This window comes from Pristis pectinata, chromosome 2 (genome assembly GCF_009764475.1).
Source record: "Pristis pectinata isolate sPriPec2 chromosome 2, sPriPec2.1.pri, whole genome shotgun sequence".
NCBI classification, from domain to species: Eukaryota; Metazoa; Chordata; class Chondrichthyes; order Rhinopristiformes; family Pristidae; genus Pristis; species Pristis pectinata.
In genome coordinates, this window is record NC_067406.1 from 29,497,592 (window position 1) to 29,524,343 (window position 26,752).

The 26,752-nt window shown below is 38.2% G+C and overlaps 1 protein-coding gene across 5 annotated transcripts in view; it reads right to left on the reverse strand.

The window, feature by feature from the left end:
- Positions 1–24,691, reverse strand: part of LOC127567561 (transcription factor 4-like) — a 470,428-nt gene extending 445,737 nt beyond the window's left edge. Inside the window, exons 1-3 of one of the 5 annotated variants that reach the window (XM_052010595.1) lie at positions 22,638–22,848; positions 22,137–22,207; positions 21,834–21,906 (exon numbers count right to left, since the gene is read on the reverse strand). In XM_052010595.1, coding sequence (XP_051866555.1) covers positions 21,834–21,906; positions 22,137–22,139 — 76 coding nt within the window. In that variant the 5' untranslated portion in view covers positions 22,140–22,207; positions 22,638–22,848. Of the gene's footprint in view, positions 1–18,179; positions 18,188–21,833; positions 21,907–22,136; positions 22,208–22,637; positions 22,852–24,625 lie in introns of those variants that run through there. The other 4 variants (XM_052010594.1, XM_052010593.1, XM_052010592.1 and 1 more) reach the window with 4 other exon arrangements.
- Between the last annotated feature and the right edge of the window lie 2,061 nt (positions 24,692–26,752).

The window sequence follows — 26,752 nt, forward strand, 5'->3', positions numbered from 1 at the left end:
ACAAATTCACCAGAGATAACACATTATATAATTGCTCAACTGACAAAGCTCATTAACAAATTAATTGAAATTTCTGTGGTCACATAAAATCAGGAACTCAAAGTCTACTTTCAAAGTTGCTTCCCCTTTCTTCAATGATTAAACTTTTTAAGATTCAATTAACCAAAATAATATTTCGCAAGCTATTCTTGAAAGTGAGAAACAAAACATTCTGTTCATTCCTAAAGAAAAGTTTGCTAAAATACCCCTTTTGTTTTTCCAGTGTTTTTCTTCCATTCTAAATGTCTTTCTGCCATCTACAGCAGCAGCTTTTTTTTAAAAAGAAAAACTGGTAAATTATGCCAATTCTAATCTCAGACTACAGCACAATGATGTCACAAATCAGCCACATAAGAAACATGTACAGTTTAAAAGGGCAAAAATAAGTCAATTGCACAATTCAGCCAAATCTGATTTCCAAACTAATCTCTTAAAATAAGGTCACAAGACATATTTCTTTAAGGCCAGGAGTAAAATAATAGATAGCTATTTTAACAATACCACAGCTAATTGTGATAAGCATAAATACAGTTAAATGTAAATGCAACACCTTCACTCATGTACTTTGCTGTACATATCACCTTTGGAAACCTTCAGTTTAATTACAGACAGAAAAATTGTCATGCACATTTTTGAGAAGAATTTACACAAAAAATTAAGAATCAGCCAGAAATCTCACACCACTTCTCACATTCAAACTATCCATAAATTCTAATGAGCCTATCATACTACAAGGTAATGTTTATGCAGCTGACAGACATTCTAGTAAACACAGAAGACAATCTTCCCACACAACTCTGAATGACAACAGAAACAACAGAGCTAGTCTTCTATGAAATTTCTGGGCTTAATTCTGACAGGCAGTAACTAGCAAATGCCACCAATTAGTCTGAACTGACAGTCAGTTAGTTCAGTTTATTCATTCAGGGAACAGAACTGCAAGGAGGAAAGGAAAAAAAACCACGTATGCACACAAATAACTCCTGGCTCTACTATAGTCACTGCTGATAATTTGAAAAGCAATTTTGTAATTGAATTGTACCAGGCAATGATGTACCAAATGGAAAGAAAAAGGGAAGTAAAATAAAAAAGTTGTTTTACTTTTTAACCCCGAAATTAACACCAGATATAAAGTGAATACATTTGGGGGGGGGGGGGAGGGGGGGGGGGAGGGGGTTGCAAGAAAGATGCGAGAGCAAAACAGTTTTGTTTTAATTATACGATAACAGTGCAGGGAACCCTTAACATGCGATTGCATGGGTCACCAAAGATACTCATTGCGAATTCAACGTAGCCAAGATTGCTGTCTGACTGCATGGCAACAAGAGGCAGACCCAAAAGGTTCAAATACAAAATGGCCCACACTTTGTGGTTGCATCGAGAGCAAAGCTAGCAGCAGTCAGAGTCACTGCACAATGGAACTGCAGGCACCTTCTGCAGAATAATATGGAAATTCAGAAGTTGCTAACAGTGATTCCCTACTCCTTCACAGGTTCCATGTTTTGTAGCCTTCTTAGCATCAGCAAGGGAATTCAGGGCTCTGGGATGAACCAAGTAGTTACAAACCATTCTCCTTGTAAAATGTTACACAATGTAGCACATGGTCAGTCATACAGCACAGAAACAGGCCCTTCTATCCACCATGTCTGTACTGGCCATCAGGTACCTATTTATTGCAACAAGGTATAAAAGAGTTTCTAAAACTGTTAAATAAGCTTTGTATTTAAGTAAGACCTTTCACATCCCTTTCAAAATGTCCCAAAGGATTTTGCACCAATTAATTTTTGAAGTATCACTGTTGCCAAGTAGGAAAAGCAACAAAAATCTGCCACAATCAGCAGAATGTAATGACCTGTCTTTTTTGACAATGCTGATTGCAGAATAAATATTGAACAATGAATATCTCTCCTTCTCTTCAATACAGCGTTACTGGATCTTTTACATCCTTCTGGAAACAGATGCGGTCTTGGTTTAACATTTCAAAAGAACTTCCAAAAGTGCAGCAGCCCTTCAGTATTGGACTAATCAGTCTGTGTTTTTGTAAGAAGCCATAAATGCAGCTATGCAAACCCTCCCTCTAAAAGAGGAAACTCTTGTACATGAATTGCATTCTTACAATTATAAATATTAACCTTCTTAATATTCCAAATAGTTTATAGTATCTCAGCCAACACCTTAACCTTGTCTAAATTCTAATTTTTATTTTGTGCACTGTAAAAATGTTTAAAATGTAATCAAAAATTGTGCTCTTCTGGGTTGGATCTCTGAAAATTTCTCATTTGGGTACTCAGCTAACTTGACAACAACGAAAAAAAAATCACTGTTGCTGGGCATCTTTGAAGTGGTGCCTAACGTAATTAGGAAAGGGAATTCCACATTAAAAAATTATGATCTTTGTGAGAAGCATTCCAAGGTCAATTGCTTTGACATCAACTGTAAATGTTCAGCAAATTCACTGAAAGTGAGAGCGCATGTAGAGAAAGCTAAGGAACAGCGAATTCTGGGTTTTGTAAATGATGTCACAGATTGCAAAAGACATAATGATGAATTTATTTAAAAAAAATTAAATCAAGTAAATTCACTAGGACGATAAAAGGGGTAGGATTCTGAGAATGTTTCTACAGCAACAGGAATGAAAAATTGAGTTTTTGAGAAGGGATTTTATGAAGTTTAAAGGAAAAAATGTCAGTTGAGAAGTCAGTGGCAGGAGGTCAGCAAACTGATGAGAAAGACTATGAGAAATTTATTTGGTGTTAGTATATAGAATGCTTCACTAGAGGCAAAGATTGTTGCCTTCTTTAGATGATAAATTTGGATATGTTTTTGCAGTGGAAGGAAATACAAGGATGTGGGTGGAGAGTGGAGCAGTGGGATTGGTTTCTGAATTGCTCCAGCAAAAAGAGCAGCCACAGACACTGTGGATCAAATAGCCTCCCACTGTGTTGCAAATTTCTATGGTTCTAAATGTCAACAGTGATGAATGCTCTTAAATGCTGTTATTCTACCATCAAGCTTAAATGACAAAACAGCACAAAACCAAAATCAGAAGCCTCAAACATACACAGGCATTGATTGTTTAACAATGTGTTCAAATACTTTTAAAGCTATATCAATATTTTGATTTTTGCAAGTTGCAAAATATATTGTTTATATTCTTAACTTCCTAACTAAATATTCAAATGCACCGTGGAATAAGAGCAGGCTATTTCATCCGTTGACCCCATTTCACAAATCAACATGGTCATGGCTGATCCATACATTAGCTCCTCATATGCACCATGGACTCTCATTTTTGTTAAACCAACACACTAAAAGATTTGTTAATAGATCTGTTGAAGAGAAATATATCACTCATATTTTCAACTTAGCATCAACTGCCATTTGTAGTTAAGTTCCAAACTGCTGTTTCTCTTTAGATAGAATATTTTCCCAGCTTTAATCTGGAAAAGCCGAGTTCCAAATCTAGATTCCCCAATTAGAAAATGGTTTCTATCTACCCCACGCCATCAAATCATACCTTCGTCATCTAAAGTTCCAGCCAACCGCACCATGGCTTATGTATTCTCTACTTGTCTGCACGAATGCAGTTCCAACAGTGCTCATGTAGGGTATCGTCACCAAGGAAAAAGCAACCCACTTAACAGGCACCTCATCCACTCTCTTTGCCATAACTGTACTACAGTTATTCCCTTTGATTACTTCAAAAGTACCTACTAAACATCTTTGGCCCATCACCAAAAGTGCAGGGATAGCACGTGCACACCACAACCTGCAGGCTCCCCTTCAGGTAACATGCCATCCTGGCTTGGATATACAGTGTATCACTGTTCCTTCAATGTCACTGGCTATAAATGTTGGAAGTCCCTACCCAACACCTCACTACTAATACCTAAAGCAGGACTACAGTGGTTCAAGGTGGTGACACCACCATTTTCTCTCTTTGATCTGACAATCTCGCATGGAAAATAGATTGCCAGCAACATCCACATCTTCTAAATAAAACAAAAATAAAGCTTCAGAATTTAATCCTTGAATTTCAGGCATAAATTTAGAAAATGTGATTAACTACATCACTCCCAGTTCTGGAAAAAAAATGAAATCTCAGCAACCTGAAACACAGAGTCCGTTTCTCTCTTTACAGATACTGCCCAACCCAATTATTTCCCGGATCTTCTCCTAAAATTTCACATCTTTAGCATCGACTATATTTTTTCTCATATACAAGAAGTTTTTTTTTGTCTGGGGAGTGAGGAAGAGGAAGAGAAAATTGGCAGAAATAGCAGCACAGGCTCCTAGGAGAACAGAATAGTTGAAGTGAAACATTTCAGGTGCTAGAATCAGAAACAAATCCAGAAATTGCTGGAAACACTTGGCATGGCAGGCAACGACTATGCAAAACAGAAACAAAGTTAATGTTTCAGGTTGATAACTTTCCTTTGGAACAAAGGTCCAACACAGAAATTGGGTTTTCAAAGAAAGGTTTTCCACCAAAGTAGTTTCAAGAACAATCCCTCCGCATGTTCCCTATTTGAAAATAAATAAAACCCAATGATGATATGTATTAAAAACTAAGATTAAAAACATACACTAACAGTAAAACAATGAGTAGAGTTTTTTTAAAAACATAAAAGCAAGCACAACAGAAATTAAATTAAAAGGTGGTATGAATTTCATCCATAAGAGCATTTTTTCTCCGTACACAAAGCCTCCATTACAATAAAAATTTAAGTCCGAGGCACCCTTTCCTGAAGTGATAGAGTGACATAAGCCTGCAACCACTAGCCCCAGACGAGGGCTGAGGTGTACACTTCATGTTTTTACTACTCATGCACAGTAGGCCTCATGGAAAAAAAAATGTAGGAGACTTGAGAAGGAGATAAAGTGGAGAAAAAATAGAGGAAAGTTAACATTGGCCATGAACGCTCATAATCACCAATTACCACTAATCAATTCAAACTCAAAATTTTCCTCAAGGTATTCTGCAGAAGATGCCTCATAATAAACGTAGGTTTGTTCAGCCTCACAGGAAGGGGAGAAAACCACAACGAACAGGAGGTGCTGTTTACAGAAAACTTTTTACTGAAACACTAGATTCCCCACAAAAATTAAATTATACTATTAACAAAAACACATTGAAGTTGTTAAAGCGTTTTCCCAAATGTTGTGAATTTCTCTCTTCAAAATTATACTTAGAAAACGCATCTAATTATAGACCAGCCATGAAAATTATAAGGTCCCCAGTGTGAATATCCGCCACATGAACTTGTCAGCTTAGGGAGCAATTTGAACATAAATACAGTAATTGTTTAAAAGAAACAATGGCATGTGCAACTTTACAGTAGTGCTTTAGAATTTTTAAACATTAGAGATTCAGGATATAATTCTCAGTTAATAAAATTTGAAAGCTTTGGTCTAAAAAGAAACTTTCCTTACCATTCAAGTAGTGATAAATCCCAGATTCCATGGGAGGCAAAACTACTTTGATTTAAAAAAAGCTGAATGCGAATTTACTGTTTTCTTGTGGATTGTCGCTAGCCTCGTGGGATATCGGTATCAACACAGTAAGAACATTTGCAACTAAACCAACATGATTCGAATTTCATCACCTGAAATTTATCCTATCTAAAGTAAAACTAAAAGTAGTTAGTAGTTCATCCTAGGACTAAGTGGCCCAAAACTCTTTTTGCCAGACACATTGAAGGATAAGAATGATAACTATGCTGCTATTTTTATTTCTTCACATAGTTCAAAGAGACATAACACAAAATATTTACACAGTTACTGCTGATTGACTAAATTCCTAGTTATGCATACATGCATTGCTGTCCAGTTAATTTTACATCAACCCAGATTCTGGGAGAGCAAGTGGACTGAGCCACAATTTATATCTGGCTTTGCAACATGCAGCCATCCTTTTACAGAAAAACAGCTAGATTGTGGTCATTTCACTACTTCACACTGGCATTTTGTGCACCATGTATTTGCATTGTAGTAACACTGGAGCTTTTGCCCTACAAAAGATAAGGAAGACAATGTCATGCCATCACTACATTTACTAGTCTCAATTAAGATCATCGGCAGCAATGAAGTGAAAAATAGGTTTCTCCCTCAGATAGTCTAAATAGCTTCATGTTGATGTGATTTCCAGCTGTGGAAAACTGCATAATAGGAGTAAGTGGCTAAAGAATATAAAAGCAATTTAAAAGACTCTATTGTGTTATAAAGAGTAAAGCAGACACAGCCATAAATAGAGTAAATATTTTCATGCCTGCCACAGAAGTATCCAACGTGTATGTATTTTTTTGGAAACTGCTAATGAAATTTTGCAAACCAATGGCCGATTCAAGGCCACAAAATCACATCAGAATAAATTTCCATCAACCTTTGGAGTATAAAACATACTTTGTACCTCAGCAGATGCAAAAAGATGAATTACTACAGGCAACAAAAGGAAGTTTAGGATAAGCACAAAAAATAATTGAATTTTAATTAATATGATTCATCACCAAAGGTTTCCTTGGTTAAGAGTAGTCTAGACAATGATTCAAGATTGCTCATATCTACTGAGTCAAAGTCAGAACTGGCAAGGATTTGGTAACATGGATGTACTAGTATGAAGGCAAGTGTTCAGCAAGGAGTTTTCTCCTAAATAAACATTATTATGGAAGAATATCAGTTGAATAACTCAAAATCCATAAGAGGAATAGAGGATTGAAAGCTACCTTCTGTGCAGCAATGCCAGTTGAAATTACCTTTCCTATTTGATGACAATCATAAGGAAATTACTCTTTAGGCAATTTAAATAACCACTTAATCCTGTATTAGTTGAGTGTGAATCTGGTTAAATTTTACAATTTAAAATGGAATCTACACACTCCCAACTGTCAAGCTAATGTCAAGTACAGACCTGTTTCACCAGCCCTTTTACCAATTAAGAATCGTAGAAGATCACTAATAAAAAGATAATGGCTATTCCTAACTACGGTAATTTCTTTACTTCCTTTCTGCAGCTGCTCCATTCAATTATGTACACTGTAAACATGACGACTACATTGACGTTATATCAACCAAACACACCATTATGGAAGTAACCCAATCTCTCCTCATCCAAAGTTATGGATTGTCTTTAACCTTACTAATCCCTCCTAGATCTCGCATCTCCTGCAACATTACAGTGAAAAAAAAAGCTCTAGTTTTCCTTTCTATCCCCTCCTAACATACTCCCGAAGCTTAAATTGAGAATTGATTGCTGCCAGTGGATCAATGAAACAGCTCGGGAAGTCTAAAAACTGTCCAAAAAGATTTTGGCCCAAAACCTTTAAGAATTTTAGCAACAAAAAAAAACACTGGCTAATCATTAGTAATGTCACAAAACTGAAGGATTCAACAGGAAGATGGGACCATTTATGATCAATGTAATGGATGTTATCATGAAAAGGCTTATCTCATTAACAACCTGCTGAGCAATGCTTAGTTTACATTTCAGCAGGACCACTTAGCACCAGACAACAGCGTCATTGTGCATAGGTAGAGACAAGAGTCAAATTCCAGACAAGACAAGAGATATCAAGGTAACATTTGACTGAACGTAACATCAAGGAGCCCTGATAAAACTGGGAGGTCAATCACCCCAGCCCCAGAACATCACAGAAGTAGCTCCTCTGGGCAGTGACCCAGGCCCAATCATCTTCAGCTGCTTCATCAATGACCTACCTTCCATAAGGTCTGGAAGGGGAAGACCACACACAGATCCTCAACAAATGGAATAATCCACACCTGTGTGCAACAAGACCTAGATAATATTCAGGCATGGGCTGATAATGGCAGTGACCGACATGCATAGGAGTCTAAACTCAGAGCCTTGATAATTATTACCACCAACCACCTCATGAGGGTCGCCATTGATCAGATACTTCAACTAGTCCATAAATACTGTGGCTAGGAGGAGAGCAAGATGGGGCCAAAAATATTTCCACAACTACAACACCCCATATTGTACTCTTCACTTGTGTGGATGAGTGTTACTCCAACAGCATTCATGAGGCTCGACACCAACCAGAACAAAGAAGCTCAACTGGCATCATATTCAGTGCCCTAACCACTTCACCCTCTGCATCACCAGAGCAACTTAGCTGCAACATACAACAACTGCAAAATGCAATTACTTGCCATATCTATTCCAATAATGTCTCATACTGGACCTCTGCCACCAAAAAATGGCGAAAGGGCAACTGGAGCACATTACACTAACCTGACCATCACTGAGACAGGATCCTGGAACTCCCTACTCAACAGCACTGCAGAAAAACATTCACCAGACTGCAGCAGTTCAAGGACAGCGGCTCACCACCACATTTCCAGTACAAATGGAAAGGATAATAAATGATGACCTTGCTAAAGATTCCCTCATGCCATAGATCAACAAAAAAAAAGTTGCATTCAGAGATGGAATACAATATGGTCAAATTCATTGATGATACTAAATTAAGAAGCAGGAAGGAGAGTTGTGGCTAAAGCACAACAGCAGGCTGATGTAATGTGTATGGTTATAATTATGGCATTTGAGTAAATGAATCCTGTTGCTGACTGGAAGAGACAGAATGATGCAAGAGTACAACAGATAGTCATTCATTCATACAAGCCAAGCACAGGAAAGGTCAATTATACATCCACGATTGTCTTGAGGTAGTGGCAGACAACTCCTTCAACAACTGCAATGTGTGGAGGATGCTGTTATGTATGGCATCCCAAGACCTTGACCTAGAAGGATGCCAAGGAAGGAACAGCAATACATGTACAAGTCAGGATAGTGAGGGATTTGCAGGGAAAGTTGGAGTTGATGGTATCACATATTCCCAAGTATAACGTAGACCCATAGGCACTATTAAAGAGCCTTTGTACACTACACTGCTGCAGAGGATCCTGTGAACTGTACAGCCTTCAGCCACAGGATGCTAATGGTACCAAGAATAGACCTTCAAGCTATTAGAAAAGATGAAACAGTACACTATAACTGTTAATCCAGGACAACGTAATGGTTATTCATTCTAAGACAGAAAGAAGATCATCACATTGCCAAATCCGTAGCATGGAACTATTTTGAGTTCTAACTATCTGCAAGGGACCTTGTTCAATAGCCACGCTGGTTTGAAATTCAGCCATCACTCAGTCTTATCATTTGCAGATCAGAATCATAAAATTACCCCTCAAGATGACCAAACTACAAGAGGAGACTCAGCTTATTCCAAAAAAAAAGTGATAAAAGGGAATCTTTTGCAAGTACCAAGTAAGAGAGAGAAATTTAAGAAAACACCACTTCAGGTCAGAACATGAGGATTTAAATACAATCCATTAAAAGGCTAGTTCAGCAATAATCATCAAGACACACATGCAATGTAAACAAAATGATTAGCTCATGGAACGTACTGGGTAATTTCTTTAATAGACAGCTGCTATAGGAACAACACCTCATATTCCACCTAGGTAGACTACAACCCAATGGTAAGACCACTGAATTTTCCAGTTTCAAGTAACCCTCCCTTGTGTTCCACACAACCCTTCTTCAAATCTACCTCTGGTCCTCCCATTTTTGTTCCCTTTCCCATCCCCCTCCTCCAGCTCCCATCACCCATTTTCCTATCCCTTCTGGTTCCATCCACATGCTACCCCACAATTTACCTACCAGACCTCCCCCCAACAGTTCCCTTTATCATATTCCTTACTTATCAGATTACAGCACTAGTAGCCTTTGCATTCCCGCTCATCATCCTCCTAGCTAATGCCACCTTCACTCTCCTCCTCCCAGCTCCATTTGCCTTTTTTTTGCCTGTCTCCACCCATCATCCATCTGCCACTGCCTCCCAACTCCACCCATCCCCCTCCCCTACCTACCTCCATCTGCCCGTAATCCTTCAACCCCACTCCCCTCCTGGTCCACCTCTGGCCTGTCTCACCACTCTCCCTCTCTATACTGGCTAGCTTCCTCCTCTACACTCAGTCCCAATGCAGGGTTTTGATCCGATATGCCAACAACTCCTTCCCCCGTGCCCCCCCTCCCCCACCTATGCTGTTCAACAGGCTGAGTTCCTTCAGCAGACTGTTTATGGCTTCAGCTTTCTTTACCTAAGAGGAGACAAGTTTAAAATGTGTAATAGTACCACTAATGCTGTCCTCTTCCAAGTTCCTATTATTTATGGATCGTTACAATGCAGTTCAAACCAATCCTCATCCGTGCACATACTGCACAGCAGCATTCATTACACTGCAACCACAAGCACTATTTAATAATTTCTTGCAGATGGTGAATTTCATAAGCAGCCTATTTTAAAAAATATTTCACAGAAGAGGGGTTGAGGGTGGAAAATTAACCAAAAATTTTGTTTTAGCAGTAATTAGTGTACCACAGACAGGAACAAAAGGCAAAACATTCCCACTATCTCTGATCAATCTGCTTGGGTTTTTTCATTGCGCGTTATAATCTGATAATCACAGACTCCATCAAACTAAAGTTATCGCATAGATTTAGAAGCGAGATGCAATCAAGGCTTTCCGTGTAAATATTATCTTTTCTCTAATACACAATGAAGAACTTGGTGTTTAGATTGAGCATTAATTATCTTAAGGATAAACCAAAGCACATTACCACCAACTAATTACTCTTGAAGTATGGTTACTGATGTAACATGGGCACAGTAAGCAGAGATAACCTGCTGAGGAAGAACAGACTTGCAGTTGTATAGCACCTTTCAAGTCTCTTTCAGGGTGTTCTAAAGCACTTTAATTAAAATACTTCTGAACAGCAATTACAGTTGTAATGTGCAAAGTATGGCAGGCAATTTGTGCTAAACCAGGTCCCACAAACAGCTCTGCAATAACGACTTAATAACCTGTTTTTGTGGTGTTGGATTATTCTCAGGGAGGCCAACACATTCAACTCCACTGTGATATTTTTTCAAACATCCAACTGAGAAACTACAGAGGCTCTCAGTTTAGTCTCAACTGAAAGATGGGACAGTGGACAGTGCAGCACTCCCTCTGTTTTGGGTAGAAACATCAGTTTAGATTCTTTTGCTCAAATCTCGAGTGTAATATGAATCCATTACAATCTGAATCTGGAGGAAGAGTGCTACAAATTGAACCACAGCTGACAATCATATGCAGTGCCTCTAAATATTGATGCAGACAAACAGAACCTTTTCCTTTTATAAAATGAAATGAACATTAACAAAGCACAACCTTCAAGCACAATTGTACGCACCCCCCCCCCCCAAACAGCACATACCACCAGGCTCAAGGACAGCCTCTATCGTGCTGTTGTAATACTACTGAACAGCTCTCTAGTACGATAAAGTGGACTCTTGACCTCACAATCTACCTCGTTATGACCTTGCACCTTATTGTCTAGTCTACCTGCACTGCACTCTCTCTGTAGCTGTGACACTTTACTCTGCATTCTGTATTGTTTTACCTTGTACTACCTCAATGCACTGTGTAATGAATTGACCTGTACAATCGGTATGCAAGACAAGTTTTTCCACTGTACCTCGGTACAAGTAACAATAATAAACCAATTCCAATTCCAAGACAGACCAGCCAATCAACTCCATAAAAGCACCAGTCAGAACTAGTAATCCTGATATTAGATGTAGGCAAATGCTGAAGGACATCTCTAAGAGCATTGTAAAACAAAGCACTTAGAAAATCAGTCTAATTAGGAAGCCAATATCATTTTGTGACAAGGAAAACTGCTTAGCAAATTTAGGAAATCTTTTCAGGATACAACCATCAGAATAGTTAACCAAGAACCAGTAAATACACTATGTATGGATTTGCACAGAACATTTATTTCAATACCAAACAAAAAGTTGCAACACAAAATAGGCCTCACAGTATTGAATCAAGTCAGAATAAGAATAAACAAATCTTTTCTAGTTACCAGGCTTTTGCTCATAGGATGCCACAAGGAACAAAACTACCTGCCTAGAAGATCTAGATGAGGGGAGACAACATCCTAATATTCCAGTTTGATGATGATACAAGCTAGGTAGGAAAAGTAAGCAGAGGATAACATGGAGTCTACAATGGGGACAAGTTAAGAGTGGACATGAAGATGGCAGATAGAATTAATGTGGGGAAAAGGGAACCTAACCTTTCTAAAAAAAATGAGAAACAACTAAATGTTAGTCCATAGATTGATCAGTGTGTACTGGCTCATGAAACAAAGAAAATAAATTCAGATACAAATAGGAAGGGACTCATTAGGAGTCAGCATGGTTTTGTGCAGGGGAGACCATGTCTCACAACTCTGATCTGAATTTTTTTGAAACTTGATGAAGGCAATCTGCCCACAGAAGACTACACAAAGATGCATTTCACTGTGTGTTTCGATGTACATGTGACTAATAAAGATACCTTATATGGTTTACACAGACTTCAGCAAGGCTCTTTAGCAATGTCTTGCATGGTAGGTTGGTCCAGAGGAATCTGAGGTGTGTTAGCAAACTGGATTCAAAATTGGCTTGGTGATAGGAGGGAGAAAGTAGTTGTGGATGGGTGTTTTTCCTGACTGGAATCACTGTACCACAGGAATCTGTGCTGGGAACTTTGTTGTTTGTAATGCATATAAATGACTTGGATGAGAATGCAGGTAATCTGATTAGTAGGCACGTAGATGACACAAAAATCTGTGGAGTTGTAAATAGTGAAGAGAATTGTCCAAGGATACAGCAGGCCTTAGATCAGCTGAAAAATTGGGCAGAGCAGTGGAGGATGGAATTTGATCTAGACAAGCAAGTGTGAAGTAATACACTTTGGAAAGTCATTCTGTAGGACATACAAAGTAAATGGCAGGGACCTTAGGAACACTGTTGTACAGAAGGACCTTAGGGCATTAGACCATATAGAAGTTCATAAAATTTGAGGGGTATAGACAGTCAGAGTCTTTTTCCCCAGACAAGGGAGAGTGGAACTACAAGGCACAGGTCTAAAGTGAGAGGAAAGATATTTAAAGGCAACCTGGGAGGTAAATTTTTCCCAAACAGTGGGTAGTGGTTGTCTGGAACTAGCTGCTAGAGGAGGTGGTAGAGGCAGATGCAATTACAACGTTTTAAAATGGCCCGTATCCCTCTATGCCTTTCCCATCCAAGTACTTTTTAAAAAGGCATAGAGGGATATGGGCCAAATGCAGGCAAATGGGGTTAGCATAGATAGGTATGATGGTCAGCATGAACAAGGACAGAAAGGGCCTGTTTCTGTGCTGTATGATTCTATGATTCCAAGCCAAATGGTTAAATTGAGTTTTATTAGAAGACGGTTAGAGATTAGGAATAAAGAGATTGAGAGTAAAGAGTAAAGTGAGCATGACCAACCCAAAGTATTTAGCATAGTTTTGCTCACCATGCCCAAGGACAGATGTATTTGCTTTAAAGCTATGCAGAACAGATTCACTAAATTAATTCAAAGGATATGGAGATTATGCCAGAGAGTGAACTTAAGGTGCAAGATGAGCCATGATCTGAGTGAATGCCACATCTAAGTCAAGGGCACCAATGCTTACTCCTGTTCTGTTTTTCTTGTCCTAGTTCCAGCATTCATATTCTCAAAGACCAGACATCATGCCACTTCAGCTTATATTTTTCTCCCATTTAGACTTATTAAATCAATTTGGAATGGGTTGTCCTGAGAAAATATAATTCATTGTTGGATGAATATGAAATAATCAAAAACCATATCAGCAACTTGAATTAAATACAAATGAACAGAAATAAAAACATTAGTTTCCTCACACTGCTTTGCACACCTCTGACTCAAGTCAAAAACAGTGGAACAATTTTTTTGGATCACTGCAAGGTCTCAGTTCTCGCTTGGACACAAAGATCAAAATATTGTAGGAAGACAGAAATTATACAACATCCATTTATCTACATTACAATTTGCAAGCATTCATTCCCATTATTACATAATCACCAACCCCAAAGATATAATGCACCACATGACATAATGTAAAGTGCACACACCACAAAGACCTTAAGTTTGCACCCATCAGTGCCAATTTATATAATCAACTGACATAACAATACTTCTAGCTTCTATCCTTTGATGGCTAGAAACAGATACCATTGCATCATGTATTGCATCAGTCACTAACTTTCACAATCCCAAATTTACAAAGAAAAAACAAGATACATAGCCAGCATCAGGAAAACCAATTTCCAATACGAGTCTCCATCTTTGAATAGGGAGAAAAATAGATGGAGATAAAGCCAAGAAGAATTTCCATAAAAACTTGAAAGAAATAACTGTTTAAAAATAGATTGCATCTTTCTTTTCACTGTTTTTATTTAAAAAAGGAACACTTCACCAGCTCTCAACATTTCTTTCCTTATTATGTTTAAGGATTACATACCAGCAATGTGTAATAAACTGTCCACCAGTGGTCCCACAAACGTTTCTAAAAGAAAATCTACACTGCCGGTGACCTAAACATGCATTTCACAACTTTATTTTTAAAACTTCATTATATATTCTAACTTTTTCTGTTTTCCCCTTGTAAACTGCCACATCTGCTCAAAATTTACTGAAAATGACAGAGAAAGTATATTTTGGGGACATATTTTAAGCAATTGAATAAAGATATGTTTAATCAATTCTTTTAATAATTTGTACTTTGTTAATTAGATGAGAATTTTGATTTCCACAATGGCCATCCAAAGCTCGTGGATGCTTGCCACTTCAACTCCCCTTCTCATTCCCACACCAACTTGTTCATCCTCGGCCTTCTCTACTGCCAGGGTGAGGCCCAACACAAACAAGAACAACATCTCATTCTAATGGTATGAACATTGGATGTTCTGATTTCAGGTAAACCTTACCCATGTACTCCCCACCCCTCCCCCCCACTTCTGATCCACCCTGGTCCTCTCATCATTGTTCCCTTTCCCATACCCCCACTCCAGCCCACCCCCCCCCCCAATCACCTACTACTCACACACTTCACCCACCAGATCACCTCCCTCACGTGCCTATCTCCACTGAATGGTTCCCATTATCACCTTCCTCACTTGAAGGATTCCAGCACTTGTATCCTTTATGTCCCTGCACATCAGCCTGTCTCCACCTGCCTCTCACCCCACCTGGCTCTATATGCCCCCTTCCTCACCCCCCACCCTCCAGCTATCACTCACTTAACTCTCTCCCAACTCTACTCCTCCCCTTCCCCCACCTGGCTCCATCTGCCCATCTTCCATCAGCCACCCCCCCCCCCCCACACTCCCCATTACTTATTGGCCTCTCCCTCACCCATTCCCCTTTCCTCCTTATACTGGCTACCTTCCCTCACGACTCTCAGTCCTGATACAGGGTCTCAACCAGAAATATGAACAATTCCTTTCCCTCCACAGATATTGTTCGATCCACTGAGTTCTTCCAGTAGTTTTTTTTTCCACTCCAGATTACAGCATCTGCAGTCGTGTGTCTCCAAGAGAATTCTGATATTTGTTTAAAAGGCAAGTTAGTTTGCTGTCTTCAAAAGTAAGTAAATTTTCTCCAGTGGTTGAATGGGTTAACTGCACCATTATCAGCTAGGGTGAGCACTGCTTGGGGACTGGAGAGTGGGAGGCTGAGGAGGGTGTCAGATGTATCACAGTTACTAACAATCAAAGGGTTGAGGACATGAAGGCCAGTGAGCAAGATATCTGGCCTCTGGATCTAAATGCATCCCAAGTCAAGCCATAACATCGAACAGAGTAGAAATAAGAGAGAGTAGTTGAAAAAAAATAGAGGATGAGAAATAACACAGATATACTACAAACATTGTGCTACTTTAGTTTAACTAATACTATATACAATTCTTTACAAGCTGGAAAGATCAAAAGAAACTTCAAAGGACTTTCACCTTCAAAGTCAGTCAATTCCAATCCAAATGGTTTACACATCCTCACTAGAAGATAAAAGTTGCCAGCAAATGTCCGAAAAGCCAGTGTTAAATTAAGAGTAGCTTCCAAAAAAAAGACCAAGTTCAGGGAACACAACTACATAATATGAAGCATAGCTAGAACAAAGTAGGAGAACAAATGTTCAGACTGCACAGATTTTTTCAACACAGATGTAAAAATGCCAGAATTATGTGTGGAAACAATCACAACAAAAAAGTCACAGTACCACACAAAAATCACACCTTACCACTTAAACTACTGGCCTCCAACTGTGTTTCAAATATTAAATAAGTAAATTTTCTATGGTGATCCACAAAAATAAGGTAAATAGCAAAGTTTTGCTACAATTAAAAATACTAGAACATTAGATCTCTGATCAGACATCAATCATTGACTGAAAGAGTAGCAATATATCAGACTTTGTATTAAAAAATGTTTTTATATAGTACCTTTCATGATCTTAGAATGTCTCAAACTGTTTTACAGCCAATTTACTTTTAGGAAGCTCTCAAAACAATGTGATACTGCCCAAATAATTTGTTTTTACTTGATCTTGACTGTGGGATAAATATTGACCAGGAATCTAAGGATAACTCTTTGCTCATCTTTGAAACAAAACCATGGAATCTTTTACATTCATCTGAGAGAGCAGAAGGGCCTTAATGAAAAGTCTCATCTGAAAGACTGCAACTCAGTCAGTGCAGCATTGGAGTGCCAGCTTGATTTTTGCGCTCAAGCCTCTGGAGTAGGACTTGAAACCACAATCTTCTGTCTCCAGGTGTCTATTCATTTTGAAGAACAGAACAAGACATTTCAGTTGAATAATTGTGCCCGAGGAGTCACCTTTAACAAAACACAAACTGGCATCTTTAGACAATCAAATGATCTGCCAATGCAGCCTAAAAGACACAATATTAACTATAAACTGCTTTTCCTTTTGACACAAGTTCAGTGACAAATGGTCTGCAACATAATCATTGTGTGTGCAAATGTGTGTGCTTTGTTTGAGGGATAATGGAGTGCAAGGATTGGAAATTATTGGTCATCCACTCTTTCCTTCATCCCTGTACCAAATTACAATCGTGACTCAAGAATATTTAAATATACCTTCTCAAATGCCACCTCAAGCCAACAACCCATTGGTTCTTTCAAATATTCATGTTTTGATTCAGAATGTGGGAGAGCGAACACTCCATTCCCCTTACAGAATGGAGTTCTGATTTTTACTGCCGCCCGCAACATTCCTCAGGGTAAACATTAATGTCATTAACCATTATATTAATCTGAAGCAAGACAAACCCAGCAGTATGCTCCAGTAGCCCACCTAAAAATTCACATTACCAACAGGGAATATCATGCAGCTCATAATTAGCAGCAAGTCTTCAGACCAATATGGTTTTGTTTTTAACCCCAACCAAGTTATATATCACTTTTTCACAAAATAATCCAATTGAATGGAGAAATGAATTACCACATGCAAGCCACTAACTACTTCACTGAAGCAATTGGTTTGAGCTGTGACTAATCAGGATTTTCAATTTTAACATGCATTCTTTATTTCTATTAAATGGAATAGTAATCCTGATATTTAGTTGAACTACATCAATTTCAACTTGGAATTTCTACAAATAATGCCATATTTTGCCTACTCCTTTTCCCCCATTCCACACACCAGAATTTTCAGCATAGACCACGCTAAGTGTGCTAATTCTGACTTGTCAACATAAAACATAACAACAAAGCCATCTTACTTGGACAAAAGAGGTTACGTTTCCATGTGAGAAGGAAAAAAAAGACATGATTAATGGTGTTCCTCTCATGAGGGTTTAGCCAAAAAGCTGTCAAGTAATCTTTTTTAGCAGCAAAAAAAAAAACAAAGAATGGCACAATTGAAGCCAAGTTCTAGAATCAGCGAAGTCGGGGTGGATTTGCCTCTTCAGACACCAACAACCATGGCAGACTTCTGATGAAAATTCCCACAAGATGCTGAAAATAATGAAGGACGTTTGTGTTCACTATAAAATTGCTGGTTACACCCCTGAGCACCTACAATCAATATATTATGGCATTTCAATTATTTGGAACAAAACAGTAAGCAAACCTCCAGAACTGCAGAAAAATAAAACTATTCAAAAGTCAAGACAACGTGTACAAAACATCTTTAGGAGGCACTTGTATTTTGCAGCTAAATTGCAATGTTAAACCCACCAGGCCAAGTAAAGCTGTCAGAACCTTTTGAAATTCAAAATGAAAACCCTTTGGGCTACCCATGCACAGTTCTATGCAATTGCTCATACAATTGTTACTTAGGGCCTGCCAAATCTGCCAGCCTGACTTTTACACTTACAGTGCAACAATCAGGGAACAAACAACAGTGAGCCATCTTGCTCCTTGTAATTACTCAACTTAACCCTTTACAAGACTGAATAGGCATTCAGACATTACCAAGTTTTTTTAAAAAAATAGCTGATATTAAGACTTTTTCAGCAAATAAGTTTATTTAAAGATAGCCACAAAACTTCCAAATGCAATTTGAAAATCACTTTTTTCAGGTATTCCATAATTTAAATATCTGGGTAAACTTGCAAAAATCATTTTTCACATTTGTGCTGTTCTGTATTGTAGAGTTTTTATTATTTGTACTTCTGCTAATACAACATAACTGTATAACAAAGATGATGTGACATGCGATTAACAACAAAAAAGTAATGTGTCACTTCCTGAAAATAGATAGATTCAGCTATACAACAGATTGCAGTTTAGAAAGAAGAAGAAAAACTAGTATTCTGAAATGAAACAAATGCTCTGCTTCAATTGGGGGGGAAATGCATTATGTAAGAATAAGAAACTGAACATCTATTAAAAGGTATTAGCTAAAATCATCTCGAATCAATTAAAACAAACACGAAATTTACCAACAACTATTGTTTTAATCCCTTTGATTGAATAGTTTAAAAACCAATTTTTTTTTAATTACACATTTCACTATAATGTATTTGCAAATCAAAAAAGCAGTTATCCTTCAATACAATAATCATTGTGGTCACAGTTTTCCATATTTAACTTCTATCTTGCTACAAGATAACAACAACATCCCAATTTGGACTCGTGTCAGTTAAGCGATTTTACTAACCCAAACATATCTTTTATACTTTTCTATAACAAGCAGGCAAAAAAAAATTTGTTCCTGTTGATTTCAGATAAACAAGCTAAAATAAAAACAAAATGTTCATACAAATCATTAATTTAACAGGAACCGTCAGCATCCCCTCCCCACCCAGAAAGAATAAGTGAATTGCTGCCAAAGGAAAAAGGCTGAAAATTTAATATAGTTACCTTGATCATTCAAGGATAACCTTTGTAGGAAAGTATCACCAGAATGTGTGCTTTTTTAATGTTTTGCCCTACTTTTAAAAGTCTACTCATTACCGTGGACTTTTTCTTAAACAAAGTAACGACTTTTAGTGGAATGCAGAAAATGTAAATACAACACACCCAGAAATTAGTTTCTTTTGAAATACAATGTAGTCATTGATTTTAAACAAATAAAATTACCAATAATCTTCCACAAAAAACAACTTAAAAAACACTTGCCAAGGTCAAAAACAAATCTCACTGTAATTGAGGGTTGCTGAATTGATATCATGTGTAAATGATGGTGTGGAACAGAAAATATATTTATTTTCACTTGTTTCAGAAACTCATATCCATAAACAGACAAGTCCTAGATAGAGGAAATTCTATCAGCACCCTTCATCACAGCTCTGATTTTGAACCAAAAGGTGGACCTCAGTAAAAATAAACAGTTAAATTGTGACTTGAATTTTATGTGTACTAAGTATTAGGGGTAGGGGCAGAGGCAGGGGGGGGGAGGAGGGGGGGAGCGAAATGTTGAAGAGGGGAACTGGGTTGCTGCAAGAATTGAGATTAACTGATACATACACTGGAATTCTTCTGGAATTCTTATCAATTGATAAGGGGGTGGGGGGGGGGGGGGGGAAAGAAGAAGCTGGAGGTCCAGATAATTAGCAAGCCTAACAAATAATTGATGCCTGCTCAATATGTACCGTTCACACATATTACATTACTATTCGTTACTACTCTCATTTTTAGTAATTGTTTACATTAGATTCAGCACATGAATAAAGCATTTGTTTGCTTAACCAGTACCAAAACCCACTACTGATAACAAATTACTTACAATAACATGCCACATTTCCATATATTTTAAGGAAAAATAAACCTATCAATTTCAGATCAATTTTGCAAAAACAACCCATTTATTTGCATTAAATACAGAGAACTAAACAGTGCAAAAAAAAACAAGATTAGTGAACTATTTTCAGGTACCACAATAAAATTGCAACTTTTTCCACAAAAATTACAATTAAAGCATCTTGTTTTGTTTCCCCTATTTGGTTTGAATCGCAATACTGCATTACAACATTATACATGGAAAACAAGCAACCTGCAATATATCAACACTGGAATTGTGTAGTTTTTAAGCTGCCTCTAAAACAACTTCTGATTATAAATATCATTTAACTGCAGCTATAGTTTTATTTGATTTAAACATTTATTATTTGTTCCCAATTATTTTGAAAGCATTCAAGTGGAGTTCAAGTTAAAGAGAAATGATAAGAAAATCTGGATTTCCTGCAGCCATCCAAAGATAAAACATCCACCGTTAAAGTATAAATTGATATTAGTTAATGTATTTCAAGTGCCTCCATGATTCTTTCTTCAAGGTAGCTTGCAAATACCCTTATGTTTGGGTATGAAAATTATATTTTTCTACAGATCGTGTTTATCTTCTTCCATATATTAAAATATATTTTAAATACACAGCTCTTCCAGTTAAAGACTTAAACTAATGTCTTGTAATTAAAGTGAATCAATTCCTAAAGAAGCAAGCATTTTCTAAAACACTGTTTATGCCATAAACAAGTATTTCAAATCAGGTACGAAATGAAAATTACCACCAACTAGTGAGCATTGTTAAAAATAGCGTGCCGTAAAAAGTGCATCATGTATTAAAAACTCACTTTTTAAAAAAATCTGCTGATCCAAAATTGTATGTGCTATCAATTTTTATTTTTCATTCAAAACAAACTGAAAGAATTCCTTAGAATTTTAAAGCATGCGTATGCAGCAAGTATCTACATTCTCTGCAGAACAATGAATTTCTAAGTGGCAGGTGTTCTGTCATCTAAACAAAACTTGATTAATAAAGATCCTTTCTCTAAAATTCAGCTACCATAAAGCACCTAAATTCCATTGATATCACTGTGTTGTTAAGGTTCTGCAAGTTCTAATGAATCAATTATATTAGCCTTGGAACAAATTATTTAAATCCCATCAGCTTGCACATCAAGTTACGTCCAACATTCACACACATACCTGACAGGAAGCATCCCTTTTTCCCTGCCCCACCCCCAAAATTAACTTCATTAAATGTCCAACAATTATTTTTTTTTAAATCAAACAGACAGAATGTACTACATCCACATTCATACCATGCTGATTCATAGTCTTCGGTAATTGAAAACAAGATTTCTGTAATAGTATTAACTAACCCCGACTTAAATTCAAAACAACTAAGCAGCAGCTAAATAATAATCGACCTGCGAAATCTGTAATACTCGACTCCTATTAATATCGTAATGAAGCACCGTTAGTTAATGTGCGAAATATGCAGTTTATAAGAGAATGCCTTCAACTGCTCAAACAAGACAGGTCATAGGAGCGGTCCAAGTTAGTTGAGACATTTGTGCCTGGCATGAATCAATATAGATTCGTGGGAAACGAAGCTGAAAACCCCGAATAGACAAATATATAAACACGAAGTAATAATTTACATACTTGAACCCCCGAAATGGCCACTTCCCAAGGACGTTGGTCCATTCTTCCCACTACTCACAGGCGGTGAAAACATCTACAAGAAATCAAATGGTAACAAAAATGTTTTTAAAAATGCTCACTGCCCAAAAAAAGTCAAATGCTTCAGATTTCCACATCAGACTTTAAAAAAATGACAGCATCTCCTCCTTACGCAACGCAGCGGTGGTAACTCGTTTCCACTATCAATGCTGTAAGATCTTTTTATTTAAAAAAAACAAAAGTCGATGTGAAAAGTTTCGCGGCACTTCCTCGCACAGATCTTACCATAAACACGCCTGCGCCCCTTTTTCACGAGTAATGGATTTGATTACCGATTAACTCTTCGAGCCACTTATCTGCGAGCACAAACGTTAAGGAGAGAGAAAAGCAGCGAAAAAAAGGAAAAGGGTTGAAATCGCCACCGGCTATATTTCCGCCTGGCACTACTCTCCTGACCAAACTTCCGAAACCCATTTCTCAAAGAGATATTCCTCCAGCAACCATCAAAAGTGCCCTATTTAAACGCGACCTTCGAAAACAATTGTTAGCACATCGCAGGATTAGAATTAAGTGGACTATTATGTGACTTGTTTATTTTTTTGAGGGGGGTTGAAGTTTCTTATTGTGGCTACATTGCTAAATGCACAGAGCATTTTGAAAGGCTAAGAGGAAAAGGGCTTCTGTCTGAACTGGCAACGCTCCTCTCTCTCGGCTAGCCCTGGCTGGACTCGAGATCTCTGCCGTGCACTCGCCTTCTCACCACCTGCCATGAATGGATTCTCTTACCGCACTGAAATCCAGTAAATCGCTCAGCTCTTTGTCCGTCCCTAAGGCAGCCATTCGCTGTTGGTGATGCATTTTGACAAAATTACACAAGCCTAGAAACATGGAAAATCAGAAACGAATTCCCAAGTTTAATGTTTTATTTCTTTCGCACTCGATTTTAAACAATTCACCAGACTTCGAGTTGCAAAACACACGAATGCACAAACGAACAAGACGGAATCACTGTAGTAGCGGCATCATTATGCAACAGGAGGTACTTAAAATGAATGAATCCGACATCGATTCCCCCTCAAACTCCTAGGTTCCACATCTCTCGATACTGAAAGCAATTTGCTTCCAAACACCCATCAAAATGACCACACGCATCTTCTGAATAAGAAACAAAACAAAAAAAATCACTACACTATCAAAAAAAAGCCTTACTAAAAAAATTTCCCAAGTGGATAATTTGGAACTCCACTCAACCGGCTCAAAATCCAACTTTTAAGCAAAAACACTTATCAATTTTAACCTTTCTGGCCACAAAATTTCATTCAACATAGACTTCTCAACTACCACTCCAATGGTATCAGAGACCCCAAACTTTTACTGCAACGATGTAGGTTTTGGCACCTTTGCGGTTAAAAAAAATTACCTTGATCTCTCTTTTTGATTATCCAAATAATTGTTTTTGATCAATTACTTAGAATCCTAAACTTTTAGGGAGAACCCACAGATGCTGTTTATGGCCAGCGTTTATTTGTTTTGTTGATTTTTCCCCCTCAAAAAGTGTGGTAATTAGAGAGCTTAATAGAGGGTTTGAAAGTTTCTGGAAAGTGTCTACAGTTTATGAAGATCAGAGTCTGCATGGATACATTGCTACTCTCACTTTCAACATCGTGACATTTTACAAGAAAAAGCCACAATGTATCCAATCTATATCCGGGACATTCTTGACCTTTTGTAACCCGCCGTTACGCGGCGCTGTCTGTCTCTTATACTGCCTGAGGGTCCTCGCAACTTTCAAATTTTAAAACCCACTGCAAATTCTTCGTCCAGGCACTTCCATTACAGAATAATTTGCTTCCCCCCCCCCCCCCCCCCGCCTGCTCCAGTTACGACTCATTTGAACGCTGCACCTCTTCTTGCGTTGCAACAATCATGATACAACATGACTTGACAGCACCTGAAGCTCCATTCCTCAAAAGGCAACTTTGCAAACGTAATGCAACTGTGTAATTTGCAATGTCCAACTAAAATAAAATGGAAGCGATTTATTTTGTTTGCACTGTCCCTTAGTGAGAAAAGATTGATGTGCGAGTGAAATAGAATGAGTATGGGAGGGGTTGGGGGTGGGTAGGAAAGACTTTTTGGGCTTTGCAGATGGAGAGCGGAAAAGTCGAATTGTTCCAGGCGAACTGACAACCTGCGCGCAAAGACGAGATTGAAGAGCAAAAGGGACCTCAACCTGAATGAGATGGAATCAAAGAGATGCATTCAAAAATTAAATCACTTCACGTAAAAACAACCTGCATAATGAAATCATTACAATACTTTAAATGCAAGAGTCTTGGTTGATTTCGTGCAATTATATGTCGCCCCCAAAGTTTAAGTGCAAGAACGCGGACAGTATACAGAAACTAAGAAACCAGACCAGAGACACACTATTGCCAGTTCCACCTTAAGAAGCTACAAAGTTACAGATAAGACAGACGAAAGCGAAACATTTGTTTCCCGGGATTAGCCGGGGGGGTGGGGGAGGAGAGAGAAAGGAGGAGAGGGATCCCCGCAGGAGTATTCGCCAGCAACCCCCTACCCAATGCACTGCACACAACACTGCTGGAATCATTCATTCTTTTTAAAGAGAAACAACAACCATTTAACCAACCCACATGCTTCCCTTTTTAACGACCAATGTATTTTTTAAAGAAAACTCCCCTTTCCCTACTTTTTATTTACTTTCTTTCATTCAAATATTTCAGTTTTCTCTCTCTCTCTCTCTCTCTTACCCGGTTAGACTCTCGACTCATTTTTTTCCCGGTAAGTGGGTTTCTCAGGCGCAAAGTCTGCGTGCTCCATAATCTCCGCCCCTCGGCGACATTCATTGGTCCGGGTGCATTGTGACGCCAGGTTCCAAACAGAGGAAGACTTTCCTTCCGAGCCCGCTGATTGGAGGACCCCCTTATGTCAATCAAATATTCGGCGCCTGGCGGCACGTGCTTTCACACATGTGTCAAAAGAAGACAAAAAAATGCTTCTGCCACCCTACTGTGCAAATTTGTAATTTGCCCTTTTATTTCTAACCTAATTTTTTAAGAAGCAAGAAGAGGTTCAAATCATTTTGCTTATAAAGAAACGTAAGGCAGTTGACACTCAATTTGGGGTTTAAAGCCTAATCACAACAGAAGGAAGAGTGTAGTCACGTCGCCAAACGATAGAAAAGGTGTTTCTACATTTGGAAGGGTAGCGAACTTAGATTTAGATCGTGCCTTTCAGGTTATCCCAAAGCCTGTCACACCAAATGAAGAATGTTCAAAGTGTTCCAACGTAAGAAATGTAGCAGCCAATTCTCACACATAAAATCTCATGAACAGAAATCACTTTACGATTGGAAAATTGGTTTTATTGACCAGGGATAACTTTGACAAAAATATCAAGAAGAACTGCACTGTTCATCTTTAAAATAGTCCACTGCGATATTTTGTGTCCAACTTTAATGGTACAAAGGTCGCAATTTCTCATCTGAAAGACAGTGTACTAGAAGTTATTGTCATACAGTGACATCCACCTGTATCCTTTTATGCATCATGTCATAGATTTGAACCTAAAATGTAATTTTAAAGCATGAATAGCACTTCTGTGTGTGCATATCCCCAAGATGAAACTATTAGTGTGGTCCTCCATGCATTTGATGCACTAATACTCAGAGTGATGCTATTTGACTTGTAACATATTGAATCATGGGCTTGTTACTACACGGATGGCAGATGTTCAGCTCAACATATCCATGCTAATTTTTTGTGGAACAATCCAGTCAGTCCTATTCACTGCTCTTTCCCTGTCTACCAGGAAATTAAATGCCTATCAAATTCCATTATGACAGTCTTGATTGGCTGTTTTTTTTTCCTTGAAGGCTATGAATTTCACATCATCACTATTGTCTATGTTAAAAGAAAGTCCTGACATCCACCTGTATCCTTTGTTGGGTTGGCTAGAAACCATACCACAAAGCACAATAGGTTTGACATATTTGTTGTCGCTGTTACCACAGTACGCATAGGACCAAATGGCTTCCTTCTATGTCATGACAAATAAGTAAACCATATGGGACTTGACCAGAGGACTGAGGCTTGTGTAAATTAATGGGGCCAACTTCACCCAAATACACCAGTGAAGGTGACCATAGAATCTTCTGTAATATGGCAGATGTCTCCAATGTTTGAGGTGTGCTCACTATTCCCTGAAGAAAAGCTCCTGCCGTGATAGGACATTTTCACAATACACCTGAAGCCTCTGAAAAACATGCAGCTACTTTTCAAACACATTGAAGGCCCAGGATTCATGATGCTTTCAACATTATGCCTTACATGTCATGTTCTTTTGGAAATCACTCCAGCATTCCTCACTTAGCCAGCAAGAAACTGTTGCAGAGCAACATTTTATTTCATGTTTCTTGGTGCTTTAGAACTGCAAATTCAGATTATGCAACACTGACTCACTGCTACAAGGAAATGCCTGGCTGGAATGTGTGCTCAAATATCTGGAGTTCCACTTGAATCCACATTTTCCTGAGTCAGAGACAAGAGCGTTGGCACAGTCAGAAGAGCAGTGACCTTCCAGTCTTAAGGAAGAATATAAATTCTATAGAAAAGTTAATGAAGCTAGAAATTATTGGAAAAGTAATCTTGGAGATGATCTCATTGAACTTTTTAAGATGTAGGTGGAAGATTGACAAAAATGACCCAGGAAAGTTGTCTACTGAAAGCTAACATAATTATGAACTAGACCAGGTGACCGTTTTGCAGAAAACCTGCTCTCTGTCAGTAACCGCGACCTACATCTTCCCGTTGCCAGTCACTTCAACTCCCCCTCTCACACTATGACAGTCCTCAGCCTCCTCCACTGCCAGGAGGATT